At 36.0% G+C, this 15,014-nt stretch overlaps 1 protein-coding gene across 4 annotated transcripts in view; it reads right to left on the reverse strand.

The window, feature by feature from the left end:
• HOOK3 (hook microtubule tethering protein 3) overlaps positions 1-15,014 on the reverse strand; it is a 91,434-nt gene that overhangs the window by 46,988 nt on the left and 29,432 nt on the right. For all 4 annotated transcript variants that reach the window (XM_082074383.1, XM_082074385.1, XM_082074384.1 and 1 more), the window contains exons 4-8: positions 13,425-13,475; positions 10,261-10,393; positions 8,141-8,208; positions 2,442-2,504; positions 920-1,003 (exon numbers count right to left, since the gene is read on the reverse strand). In XM_082074383.1, the coding sequence (XP_081930509.1) occupies positions 920-1,003; positions 2,442-2,504; positions 8,141-8,208; positions 10,261-10,393; positions 13,425-13,475 (399 nt within the window). The remainder of the gene's footprint in view (positions 1-919; positions 1,004-2,441; positions 2,505-8,140; positions 8,209-10,260; positions 10,394-13,424; positions 13,476-15,014) is intronic.

Raw genomic sequence — 15,014 nt, forward strand, 5'->3', positions numbered from 1 at the left:
ACTTGGTTATAATAAACTCTGCCTACTTTCCTGAAAAACAAATAAAACTAGCCCTCCACAGTAAAGCTTTTAAAATCAATCAACATAGAATATACAAGTCTGGATACCCAAGGGTGTGCCCTTTGCAGATTTTTTTTTTTAAACCAGTGTCCAATTGCAAGCAGATCTGACACAGGATCTTAGTCCCAAAGATAACTCAGTTTCCTCTAATGTTGTGAAAACAGGCAATAATGCAAAGAACCCAAAGTGCTGCAACTCAAACAATAGCTGGAGCATGAGTTCACACATTAAATAGGACAGAATTAACATGCAGGAGGAGGAGGAGCTGAAGAGATGGAATGTAAACATCTCAACAAAGGGAAATGCTTCTACAAGAGCTTGAATCATCAAATACGCCAAAATCAACTGTCACACAAATCAGCTTCATTACTTCTAACGATTAGTGAACTGTTAGCAAAAGCCTGTAGGCAGGGCTGCAATGCTAATGCCTTTCAGGGCTCCCACTTTACACTCCTCACATCTTCTGGATGAGGTACACTTGACCTACAGCAAGGGTTAGTCTAAATCTACACAGGTGATAGAGTACAGTAACTTCTGTTTGGGATTTAACTGAAACTGTTACAGCAGCATAAATTCTATTAGTTCTCTAATGCAAGAGTTGAACCACACAGCTCAACCCCTTCTTACCCAAATAAAAAAAGGTTTGTTAGTGTAAACAATTTTAATACTGGCAACATTGCATCAATATAAGAAAACAATGAAATTCTCTCTGCTACACAAGTAAAATAATTACTGTGCAATTTTCCATCTCCCTTTTAAAAATTATGTTTCCACATTATACTTCTTGTTTTAAGCTGCCTAAAAATTAACACATCTCTTGCCCACTTCAAAATGAATATGTACAATATAGCAAACCTACCTGCATATCTAACTCATGACACCTCTGGGCAATTTCTTCTTTTGTTGCTAGTGCTTCGTTCAATTCTTCTGTAGTTTTCTTCAGCTACCATGAAAAACAACATTTATAGTTTCATCACACTCTGTGAAGTGTCTAAAAATATTCTGAACTACCTGACTGTAAAATTACTTTTATATTTAGGCAATAAATTCCTTTTTCGGAAAATAGAAGAAATTCTGCTCTTATAAAGAAACGAAGAAGCAGATATGATTACTATTTATTTTGTGTGACAGTAAAAAGAAAACATACCTAAAAGTAATATTTGGTCTTACAAAAATGTTTTAGAATTACCACATCTGTTCTATGAATCGAGTCACAAAATCCTGAAGATCTTGGATCTGAAGAACTCATCAACTCTGTACACTGAAAAAATTGTCAATACCACTTTTCTTTAGAGATGCAAAGAGTGCATAATTTCAGTCTTCTATCTACTTTTTAAATATAGAAAGGACTGGAAGGTGGAAAAGAGGGGATGGACAATTAGGGTAAAATTTGTCTAGTCACCGGAAGTCACTCTTACTGCATAACAGGAATACAACTAACATGGTAAGGGAGAAGACTACCCTTCTGAAAAAGGGCACTGAACCTTGTAAGCCATGAGCAATATTCAGACACTTCCCTTCAAATGCTTTATGTTCAAAGATATGTACCTTTAATTTTGCATATGAATGCGGTTAAGAGAATGTAAAAAACACAGCTAAAAATAATTGGCCTGATAAGGCAGGTGCATGCATATTATGTACATATAGATGTAGATATATGATGAATATGATAGGCTTTCTCAAATGACATTATCATATATTATTCTTTCAAGTTTACTTCTCAAGCGTCTGTTGACATACCAAAATAAATTCCATCTGCCAGAATTTACACACTTCTACAGAGAAAGCATACTGGAGGAACACAAGGAACAACACTGTACTTTACTTCTCAATTAGAAAAAAATAGAGGAAGTTAGACAGCATTAGCCTGAGGTCAAGCTAGTAAAAAAACAAATGGTTTTGTGTATTCTTTAAATATATCAGACAAGGAAGGATTTGCTTTGAAAGCTTTCAACAGTTGCCAGAACTTCTTTAAGGACTTTTGAGCTTCACCTATGTTTTTTTTTTAAACTGACTTTGGAAGTAGTAAATGGCAAGAAAACATTTTATTAAAATACTACGTATTTTCAATCCTTTCTATCAACAAAGAAATCCTTTTTCTCAAAGATTAGCACCAGTCTGAAGTTTTGCTAAACCATGTCATCTAGCTGAAGTTGTTCTCCAAACTGAGTTTTTCTCCCCCACCACAGAAAATGGTAACACAATTTATAAAGCCAAAGGGCTTGAAATACTGAAATATATTTTTCCACTCCTTATTTGAATTTCCCCTTTCAAAACCCTTTCATGAGTAAACAAAAAAAAAGACAGACTTTTAATAAAGCAAAATGACTAGCCATTGATGTGCTATGATCAAAGGAAAAGAAACATCTAGTCTTAGATACCTGTCGATCAAGGTCAACGTAAGCATCATTTCCAACAGAGACTGGAGACTCTTTACTCATCAACTGGAATTAGATTACACTGGATTAGAAAACGCAAGGATTTACTTTTATATTACAAGCTAAGGTTCAATGAAATACCAAGCTGATTTCAACTTTTGGGAGCTTAATCTGACTTCATTTCGACATTTTTTACTTCATTTTTATATAAGACATATTCAGAAACAATTACAGAAAGATTTATTCAGAATTTATTATATTTAAAGCACTATAAAAGAAATCTTACATAATTTCTTTTTTTCCTGAAAACACACATTCTGTATCTAGGATGAAACATACAGTATATTCTGCTAAGCATTTTACTGAAGTGCTATTGGAATTATGCCACTGTCAACATACCATTCAACACCCGCCCCTTAACTCTTCTCTGACAGTGGTTTTCATTTTGTGATCACCGGGAAGTTCACAGAAATTTACTTATTTATTTAGCTAAAGTTGAGGACATATCTATCTCAGCTAACTTTGCAAAAAAAAAGATGATAAAAATTCCTGCTCTGGAGTTGTTTGTAATTTGCAAATTTAAAAATAAAGTCTTGAAATTCGTATTAGAATTCCTTGTATACTAACCTATTTTATTGCACGAATGGCTGGTAGTGGTTTTAGTCTAGAAAACATCACTTTTAACCATAACTTTTAAAACAAACGAACAAGAACATACACACACACAAAACCACAAAAACAAAACCAAAAACCAGAACCCAAACCAAACCCTCCAAACTGAGTGATGTAAACTAAGTTTTCTTTCAGCAGTCCACTGATCAGCTACACAAGTAGTTAAAAGTTAAATAAAATGTAACTGAAAGTTACACAAAATATAAAACACAAAACGAAACAGTCTTCCACATAACAAATACGTTGTCAGTAACTCAAAGAGCAGCATTACAGCACCACACTGATCTTTTCTGTCACCCTGTCCAAACAAAATATTTTATGAGTTCTCCAATAACATGATTCATAGAAGTTACAATCAAAAAGGCCCAATCCTACCAAAATCTGGACAAAATTTCTTTCCTAAGGCCTCCTGTCTGGCCTAGTTACTTCCTCTAGAGACAGCGTTTCCTGTATTCCTTCCAGAAACCAGTGCTTTTGCATTACTTTTAATTGACAAAGTTCCTCTGACACACAGCACAGAGCTTTCATTTCTTCTCCATCCTTTCTGTTTATACCAATGTGTACAAGAGAAAATCTCTGTTTGACATTTGCATCATTCAAGTATTTATACATATACATATTTCTCCGGTTCTCCTTAATTGGGATCTAGCCATGTACTACATGCTTAATTTCATCTATCCGTCCTCAACAGTCCTTCTCAGACTGATGATGTCGGTTGCTAACTGCTGAATTCCTTCCATTTTGTCTACATCTTTACAATGACAAACTACTAGAAAATTAAGCATTCTACAAAGCCCAGATTCTCTGTAACAATAATTAGAAAGAGCCTAGCCTCAGAGCTGTCCTCTGAAAAATGAAGTCACAATTTTTCATTACCATATATACACTGGCATTACAAACTTGTATTTAATTTAGGTCCATGCATTCTGATTATTGTTTTGCTATCCAAACCAAGAATTTCCAGTCCCTCTCTGATAAATGATGTTTATAAACATTTCAATTAAACTACAAGGACTACTTGGTCTTAAAAAAAAAATCCGCAAATTATTAAATTTAAAACATATTATACATAGCAATGTATTAGTTGCAAGTAATAACGAGTTATAATAACATAATGAGAATATAGGAGTGTATAATACAGAATATACATAATTTATAATTATATATAATATTTTTGCAATATTTTTGATCACTATATCATTCTCGCTCTTCCTCCATCTTGTGCACAGCTTGCATTTAGAAATGCACATTTGCAGATCAGAATTTAAGAATCTAGGTGGTGGTAACACACCAGACCAATTTGAGTGCACTGAAAAAATAGAAGTCTTGTTCGATTTATAAAAACTTTATGGAACATAATGCATATTTTATTATTAATATTTTATTTTAAACATTTAAATAAGTGAAGAAAGGAAATGCTGATGAGTCGCAAGGTATTAAAAAAATTCAAACAAACAAATAAAATTTAAAACACTAAATACTCCTGCTTTCATTTAAAAGTCAGTTGTTTCACGCAAAAAGAAAAAAAAAACAGAGAAAACAGGGCAGAGGTTTGTTCTATGGTGTTTTGTGAAATATTCTAATGAGTGAGATGATTAACAAAAACCGAAGTATCAAAACTATTTATATGTATTTTGCTGAAAGAAAAAATGGATTACATAATACATCAGTAAAGCTCAGAGTGGCCTTTTAGATACCTAGGAGAAAGAGTGCCTGCAAGTCAAATGCTTTGAAATGTTTGGATCAGGTGACATACCAACTTTTCAAATACGCACATACACCTACTTTTCTAGGCACTTTATTTTGGTGTTTCCTATGTATTGTTTAGTCCAAGTCACTTGGTTTCCAAGACCTGCTTAGAGTCCAAGAAATAGAAAAACCTTATATCCACTGAAATTTCACCCTCCAAAGACACAGAGTGCAGGTACAGCTCTGAAAAGACCTTCTGGACCTAAATTCTCATTAGAATCACAGAATATTTCAAGTTGGAAGGGACCCATAAGGATCATTGTGTCCAACTCCCTGCTCCTCACAGGACTACCTAAAACTAAACCATGTCACAGATTCACGGAATGGCTGGGGTTGGAAGGGACCTCTGGAGATCATCTAGTCCAACCCACTTGCTAAAGCAGGTACACCAAGCAGGTATGACCAAGATCATCGAGATGCTCCTTGAACTCTGACAGGCTTGGTGCTGTGACCATGTCCCTGTGGAGCCTGTTCCAGTGACCAACTACCCTCCCAGTTATGAACCTTTTCCTAATGTCCAATCTGAATTTCCCTCTGAGTGAGCTTCATTCCATTTCCTCATGTCCTACCACCAGAAAGAGAAGAACAGTACCTCCTACTCTGCTGGACCCCTTGAGGAAGTTATAGACTGCAATGAGGTCACCCCTGAGCCTTCTTTTCTCCAAGCTGAATAAACCAAGTGACCTCAGCTGCTCTTCTTAAGTCTTGCCATCAAGACCATTCACCATGTTGGTTGTTCTTCTCTGGACACACCCTAATAGTTCAATGTCCTTCTTATATTGAGGCACCTAGAACTGCACACAGTACTTGAGATGGGGTCATACCACTGCAGAGTAGAGTGGAACAATCACCTCCATCAACCAGCCAGTTATGCTGTGCTTCATGCACTCCAGCCCTTTTGGCTGCTCGGGCACACTGCTGACTCATACTCAACTTGACATCAACCTAAAACCATAAATTTCTTTCTGCAGGGCTGCTCTCCAGTCTCTCATCTCCCAATTTGTACATACAACCAGGATTACCCCATCCCTGGTAGAGCATCCAGCTCGTGCACTTGTTAAAATTCACACAGTTGCTGACTGCCCAGGTCTTTATTCTATCCAGATCTCCCTGTAAGACCACTCTACCCTCAAGGGAGTTCACAGGTCCTCCTAGTCTAGTATCATCAGCAAACTTCCTTAATGTACACTTGATTCCTGTGTCTAGATCATTTATAAAAATATTAAAGAGCACTGTCCATAAAACTGAGCCCTGGGGAACCCCTCTGGTGACTGGCCACCAGCCTGATGTAACGCCTTTTACTGTTACTCTTTGGGCCTGACCTGCCCATATATTCTTGACTTGTCTAGCTGTATACTGGACATTTTGTCCAGAAGGATACTGTGAGAGACAGTATCAAAAGCTTTGCTAAAGTTCACCCCTAAAAACACATCTACTGGCTTCCCTTGGTCAACCGGATGGGTGACTTCATCATCAAAGGAAATTAAGTTAGTTAAGCAGGACTTTCACCTAATGAACCCGTGTTGGCTATGACCAAAGACTGTGTTGTCTTTAGCCTTCTCCATAAGTTTGCCAGGCACTGAATTAAGACTGACAGGCCTGTACCAGGGTCTTCCTTCCCTTCTAGAAAATTGGGACAACCTTTTCCAGCTTTGAGTGCACTGGGACCTCTCCTCTCCCAAGGTAATTGGAAAGTTTTTGAGAAACTTTCTGATGGTTTTTTAAGCAGCTGAGATCATTTGGTTCTGAAAACCTTGGACTTCTAGGCAGCTTGGAAGGTAGCACTATAATCCCTCAGAACTGTACCAGTACCTGGAATTGTAAGCTCTTTGATTCATTGAGTTTCAAAAATCTGTTCCAGAACAACAGATCCTCATCCTGTGATTTCTCCCCACTTTTACTCCTCATCTCTGAAAGAGGGCACAAACACTAAACAAGTTCAATGCCTGCTCAAAAAAGGTGAAAAATTTTGGGCTGCTTCAGATCTGGCAATTTTATCAAATGAAGGAAATTAAAAGAAAAATATCAAGCAGGAGATTTTCAACAAAAAAGAAGAAGGATAAGAGAAGGTTTTCTATTATAAGATATTGCAGAATAAAGCGATGCTGAAAGTTGGGTTTAATAAAAGAAGATATTACCAAAAACCATCAAAACATTGTATTACAGCTAAAAAAGACTGCTACAGTAAAATATCCCAAAACTAGTGCATAGCAGCACTGACTGGAAAATGACTTATTGTAAGAATTCTTTCAATGCTTGTTTCAAAGTCCTCTCTGCAGTGTTATAAATAGTAGTCCACACACAGACAACAGGATGTCCGTCTACATGGGTACAGCATCGGCCTAAGTGATAACAGGGGACAGGGTCCCTGTGGACTCACAAACATCTCTTCCTCTATTCAAACATTACAAAAAAGTGAAACTGCTCTACAGTTTAAACTGGTATTTAGTTTCTCTTGTTCAGGTTCAGAGAAACAGGATTATCACTGATTTCCTGCTTTCCTTTGTGGCCTGCCATGCAGTAAACCTCCATCTACAAAGACGGATATGGACTTCACCTACGGGCACTTTGGGCTCCTAAGAAGTCACATGGGGGCTTCATGGCTATAGCAGTCACTAACACTGTGGTTTTACAATTTTCACTGTGGCTTTAATTAACTACTGAACAGCACTTTTACAAAATACAGTGCAGTATACTTGCTAACTTGTAAAAACACATTAGCATGAATACTAATTAGCCTATTCATTAGCCTATTCATAACCCTACAGCTGACAAAAGGGTACTCTGCTCTTAATTTCTCTTGTTCACTTGTCCAGTAAAAAAAAAAAACAAACAGAAAACAAAACAAAACAACAACAAAACAAACAAACAAACAAACAAACCAAAAACAAAAACAACACAGTTCATGGAATTCTGCAATTTCAAGGCACAAATTTTGCAGAAATTCTATAGTATTTGGTTACTCATATCAAAGTAATCTACTGCACTTTGGGAGCCACAGGGTGGGAAAGGTGAAGGAAAAGGAACCCAGTATCTAAAATATCCAGAAGTTTCAATCTTCTAGATTTAAAGAAAAGTGGGACATTCAATTAGAGCTCCTGACGTAAAGCAAGCCTTACTAATTTGTTTTTTGAAGGAAAAATAATATATTTTTCAATGTAAAATGAAAAAAAATCTATGTCCTTTATTTACTTCCAGGTAAGTTTCAAAGTGAGAAAAAGCACACTTTTGTAAAATACTTAAAGGCTGAACTTATACACGCTGTGGGCATCCCAGCATACCTCCTGAATGGCTGTCATGACAACATGTTGAACCGACTCTTCCATCATCATTATGGTCTGGATGTATTCTGAAAATAAGAGCATTCTGAAATGTTACTGTTGAAACTCAAGTCATGCAGAACATGAGGTCTGAAGCTGCATCTTTCCTGCAAATGACTAGGTGTCACAGATGACACTCAAATGTATAATGACCAGTCAAGTTCCACCCCAACAAACTCAAAAAGACTTTATCAGAAGTCTGTTCAGACATAAATCAAGGCTCATTGTCATCAATTTTTTTCCTTCTTGCATCTCACACTTTTGAAATAACTACTTGTACTCATTTTCTCACTTTGTTCCCAAATTATTCTGGCTATATAAGTACGTGGTTCATGCATAGCTTGTTCTTCTCCATATGTTTCCTGCCTTCCTACAACACCCTCACTTTAAGGCAATTTCATATCTGTTCTTGGTCCCTGTTCTTATTCCTATGCTGTATCAGAAATAAGTGTCCTCCACTTTTTCATTCCTCACCTATGTGTAGATGTGAGCAACTCCTTAACTAAGTCAAGGAGTTATGACTTGCCCAGTATCATACCGTTTCCAATCACGTATTATCACCTTTACATGTGACCTGTATTCTTGTAATGATCTGCCCGAGAGGAAGATGCTGGGCATTGGTCACCTCACTAATTATGTCATGCCAAGTCTCACTCAAAGAACATAAAACTAGACTGTTCTAATATTTCAAACATGTACATTTGTAATGTTCAGACTGAAAGAGTAAGAGATATATAGGAACAAGATATACTTCCCACTTGAGGATGCCAAATAGTCACCAAATAAAGGAAGATAATTTTACATAAAACAGTGAAGACAGGAGGTCTAATAAACCACAGTTACTTATATAGCCATGGAAGAATATTACTTCTATTTTAATTAATAGGATAGTCAGACTGTCTCCTGATTCAGGGAAGAAGAAAAGTAATGTCAGAAGAAGAAATTTAAGTGATTTAGACACCTGAGAAAACTGGAAAGGGGAATCTAGCTATAAAAGCTAAGATGCACCATGCAAGCAGAAGGCAAAAGATCTGAAACCTTGGCTGCCATTTTGTCAGAAATAAAACCAAAATGAGTTAAATCAGGAGGAAACAGATATTTGATGCAACTTTAACATGAATATAGTAAACAGTTTTATTTATCCACATGTGTATTTTACAAATATGTTCCTATGTTTCCTGTTTTAAGTGTTAAGAATAAATGTTTGTAGTTGCTTTGTTTCCTTAACCTGGCTTGAATTAAGTGTAATTTAAAGGTAATTGGTAGCAATAAAACACCCTGCACCCAAGGCAAGTTTAGAGCAAGAAGTCTGGGACACTTCAACAAGCATTTCCATTGTTCATCACATCCTCTGTGGCATCTGCAGGAGAAACGAATGGGTGCCTATTTTACCTGTGCAGGTCAGATAGACAGTTGTTGCCATGGGAGTCAAGAGGGGCAGAAGTCTCTTTCAGTAACTTGAAGTGGGATTCAACTGCCTAACATGCCTCAAGTGACATTCTAGATGCCCTTAAGGTATCGTGCTCAGTCTTCAACTGCAGAAAGGCATGATTGCCAACATTGCTTTTTCCTAATTCAAACCTTATGAAAAAGTATCAGAAACTACAGTACCCAAATCACACCACAACACATCTTCCGAGCAACCCTGTCATACTGATGGCTCTCTGCCATATAGCAAGATGCTGACTGGAATGCATTTCTAAAACCAAGATTCACACACAATAGTGCAATAATCACTTTTTTTTTTTTAATTCATAACTATCCCAATGTCCCTCATAAATGGCTAAAGGGTAGGCCCAAGAATTTGCCATAGGAGAGTACCTTCTCAGCTCAGAAAACAAAACCTGAAAATACGTATGTTGGAGGCAAAATCAGTTCCACAGTCCGAGACTCCAAAACTAGTGAAGCTTATAAAAAAAGTACAGTTATTATCTGCAGGAAAAAATAATGTCATCACTGAAAAAATATATATTTGTCTCTGATAGCAACCTGAGAAATAAAACTTTTCCCCTAAGAAATTACACAACATGCTGGATTTTCATTCACTGCCTTGGAAAAAACATACTTTAAAAATTTAATACCTTGCTTCTGTTCACAGTTCACAGCGCATCCCAAAATAAGCTGAAGCATTCTCCCAAGCTCTGCAGCATCAGCATGCTCTCCAATCAGGTTAACATCCGGAAGGGTGAAATCATTAATCTGCTGCCCTAGAATCTGCATAAAAACCCAGTACATTTATGTCTGTATTACTACATATATACATACACACATATTTCAAAACACAAAGATGATTCAGAATCAACAAGAGCAATTCACTCCTACTTTCACAAAGTTTTCAGTCTACCTTTAAAACGAAGTAAATTGCCTAACATCCAAATAATAAACCATACTGCTTGACACAACTAATATTTGGGAGAAGACAAACCCGATTGTGTCAACTAATAGAAACTATTAGTTCCAAAGTTAGTAAGACTTCTTTTCTCCAGATAAGAAAGGCAACGAAGGCAAGCTTCCACAGTGATCAGCAGCGCACAGATTTTTTTAAACATTCCATTAAAAAAAAGTAATGCCTAAAACCACCTCTTATGACATAATTATTGCCCATAAGTCTCACATTTCTTACCACTAGAAAGGCAGAAATTGAAATATTTCACATATACAATGTATGTGTCTAGCACTGACGTATGACAAATATAAGAAAGTAAAAAAACTCAATCACTTGGTCTCATACTTTCAGAAAATGTAAGGATATTCAGCAAGTCTCAGAGCCAAGAAAGCTAGTTCCACAGAAGAGAATTTGAGGTAGTAGTACAATATATAATTAAACATCCCACATGCAGAAATTTAAAAAAAAAACCACTACCATATGACTTACAATTAATGTAATCTGATTTATAATTACGAAGGATTTACATTAATGATTGTCAGTAGAAAGAATTAAACAATTCTGCTAAATTGTTCATAAAAAGCTTTCAAGGGACTTAAAATATGAATATGAAATGCAGAATCAAACACATCTCTGACACAGTAATTGCAGATAAAAAGAAACTGTCACTTCTTATGCAGTGTGCAATAAAGAAATGAGGACTACGGAGAGAATCAGTCATTTGTTTCCTGGATGCCCTTTTTCCTGTTAATACTCAAGAAAAACAGAAAATGAGGTAAAGGTATTTATTAAAAAAAACCCAAAACATTTATCAGGTATATACAAAGAATACATGGAAATCAAGTCATTCAAAAGTTTTCCAGAGTTGGGCTTTGTGGAGTTGCTGTGGTTGAGTTTGTTCTTGTTTGGTGTGGTGGTTTTTGTATTGTGGCATTATTTTTTTAAAAACAGCTTTCTCAAGGAACGAGCAACAACACTACTGAAAGTCTCTGTATATTTTAAAGGACTCAGATTCACTCTTGTTGGCAGAGACTTCCTTTAGGTCATTCCAGTGAGAAAATAAGAAATCTGTGAATGCATCAAGAACAACAGAAATATTACCATTGTATATAGATTGTAATAACAGAGTAAAACACAATATAATTTTATGCAAATCTGATGTATTCATATATTCATCTGTAGTTCCTGATTTTCTCTCAAATGCAAAGCTGGATTTCAGTTAATAATACTACAACTGCTTCATAGTTACGGATAACATAATTGCTGTTGAAGAAAGTTGATGGGAACACACATATCAACAGGCACTATAAAGAAGCCAAGGATGAGAAGGAGTAAATAGAGGATTTTGAAATAAACAGGAGAGACAATTTTAATTTAAAAAAAATATGAAAATGAAGGATAGACTTTGCAACAAATATCTTGAGATGAAAAAGGACATTTCCCTCCTTTTAAAAAATAAATACAAAAGCCCTTAAAAAAACCCTAAAACTGAAAAAAAAAAAAAAGTTTCAGTTCCAGAGTGGCATAGTTCTGCAGCAAGATTACTGGTAACTTTGGCTTCTTGTTCTTTATACTATGATTGGCAAAGACAGCAATGTAGGATAGCTTTTGAAAGACTAACCTCCTGAATGCAATATAAATTTTTGATTTTCTGAAGATGAATAAAATTAGCACACACACTTTTCAAAGGCTTTTAGCTGCATCAGGAAAAATTCATTTACATTCACATCTATATTTTTGTAGAAGGTGACTGCCAGGAGAGGGAATCAGGTTGAGGAAAACATAACCAGGATTCATAGTGGAATCCAGATCATCTCCATTATCACCACAAGCATTGCTTCAGCACATAAAAAAAGACATCAAACCAGAATCTAGTCAAATGTATAAATGTGCATTACTTTTGCAGAACTTAATGAGCTGGAAACAGATAAAAACTTGCTTAATAGTAAAGTTTTCACACCAGAAACTTTATCATCGTGCATACCAACTAGCCAAAAAGAAGCTGGCATCACTTTGTCATAGTCCTATTAATTTTCTATATAAAAAACTTGTTTGTTCCCTTCTAGAATTGCCAGGTACGACCAGCTTGCCTAACCATCAATTTTCAAAAGTTATTTCAACATGGACACCTGACCATTAGCTGAATATAAGCTTATAAGTCTAACTTTTCCTTTCTGTAAAATCTGATTATTTTAAAAGATTTAAGTTTATTAACAAATATCTTCCTCTCTAAAGTATTTATGAGAAACTAATATTGTAAGACAAGCGATGTCCAGAATGTACATATAATTGATTTTGTGCTGCAGTCTGTGCAAATCAGTTTGCCTCAAAACATCACTGAAACCAAAAGCATATTTTAGTTGAGAAGTGACCACTGAAAAAAATAATGTACTCTGTCTCCTTTGGAGTGTTTCAATTCCGAGTTTGCTCAATAGTCTAAGAGAGAATGCCAAAGGCAGACTCCAATATACCGGGATTAAAACGTTCCACTGAAAATTTTAATGTGGTAAAGGAAAGAGGCAAACTTTAGCTGGAGCAAAGGAAATAAAATAAGGAATCAAATACAGGTAGTGTTAAAGCCCAGCATCAGAACACAGTCAGCAAAGACATCTACTGTTTCTATGACTGAATTTGCACACACATAGGACTCCTCTGGAAGCCTTGAGTATTCAATAAAGCAGATGAGAAGTTTTAGAGAAGGCTAACACTGGAGAATAGGCCATGAAACACTGTATGCCAAACACGTAGCAAGAAAAAGTCAGAACTTAATCAGCAGAATATAATTTACATTAAGCAGGTAGACTAAAGTATATAACAAAAAAAATAATGTAGATGTAGATTACTTAAAATGGTTCTTACCTCATGGTTATAATCCAATATCCCTTTTAAAATTTTCTTCAGGTTGCTCACCTATTTGACAAGCAGGAAATAGAGTAAATGCAGAGAATATATTGCAGATAAATGATCAGAAAGCAGGTAATCACAGAAATCACAAAAATCATCCAATTACATCTATTTGTACAATGAGATTTTTTGTTTGAGCAGTTTAATTTAGAATCATAAAAATTATGCAGTAGTCCTTTATATAGTTCCAGACCTGATAACAAATCTTTATTAGTTGACAGAACCCATTCAAATTTTAAAAAACTATTACATTGTCTTGGAGAGGCCTTAAATCAGATCCCAAAGCATGAATCTTTTTTGGAGTAGTTGTTTATTATACGATCACTTTTGTACGCAGAAGCTGAAACATTTTTCCTTTCTTTTCTTTAAATATACTGGAGATCTACTTTCTGCAGTGATAAACCTTTCAAACCAAATACAGCTACTGGCTCAATATCCTCCTTTATTCCCCACCTATGTAAGCTTAATTTATTAACTTTCTCATTAATTACTCATCTCAGTTATTTAACTTTTCTTCATTCTCTCCCCCTTCTTTCCCCCAGTTCTTTACAACTGAATGTCTTACAGTATCAAGGCAAAACTGCAAAATTCACATTCCTCTGTGATGCCTTCAGTGCCATACAATGATAACTTTTGGTCACTTGCATAACAATGGCACAAGTTAAGTGTCTCCATATGTATAGAATCTATGCCACATTTCTCTTCTACTGAGTACAGCTCCCATTCCAGCAAAAGCATTTATATCAAGTCTCTGAGATCGAGAGCACATTTAAAAATTACAGAAATACTCGATGGATTGCATACATGATAACTTGAAAAAAAAAAAAAATCTTTGCTGAAAGTAACTCTTACAGATTCACACCAATTATGTCCAAGCATTTAAGCAAATAATTTGGATAACAGTAGCAGTGCAGTATCTCATGTGACAGGGGAGCAGCTGAGAGAACTGTGGCTGTTTAGCTTGGAGAAAAGGAGGCTGAAGGGAGAACTTGTTCTCTACAGCTACCTGAAAGGAGGCTGTAGCATGGGGGGTGTTGGCCTCTTCTCCCAAGTAACAAGATGAGAGGAAACAGCCTCAAGTTGCTCCAGGGGAGGTTTAGGTTAGATATTAGGAAAAATTTCTTCACAGAAAGGGTTATCAAGCACTGGAACAGGCTGCACAGGGACGAGTTGGAGTCGCCATCCCTGGAGGTCTTTAAAAGACACGTGAATGGGTCCTTTAGGGACATGGTTTAGTGGCGGACTTAGCAGCGCCAGGTTAACAGTTGGACCTAATGATCTTAAAGGTCTTTTTCAACCTAAATGATTCTTTGGCTCTATGAACTCTATAAACAGGTTTTGCAAAGACTGAACTTGACTGAATAAGGATTCACAAAGTAATGTTCCTGACAACAGTAGTCACACAAGAAAACTGTGGAATTATAATGAAGGGAGAGTGAAAACTCTCAAATCCCAAATGTCATTAAAAAAGCCCACAATAACTTCTTTATTCTTGATTACATTCTAAGAATATCCAGCTAAGAGATTCTATCCATTGACAGAAGT

Source organism: Streptopelia decaocto, assembly GCF_964273445.1.
Source record: "Streptopelia decaocto genome assembly, chromosome: Z".
Lineage (NCBI taxonomy): Eukaryota > Metazoa > Chordata > Aves > Columbiformes > Columbidae > Streptopelia > Streptopelia decaocto.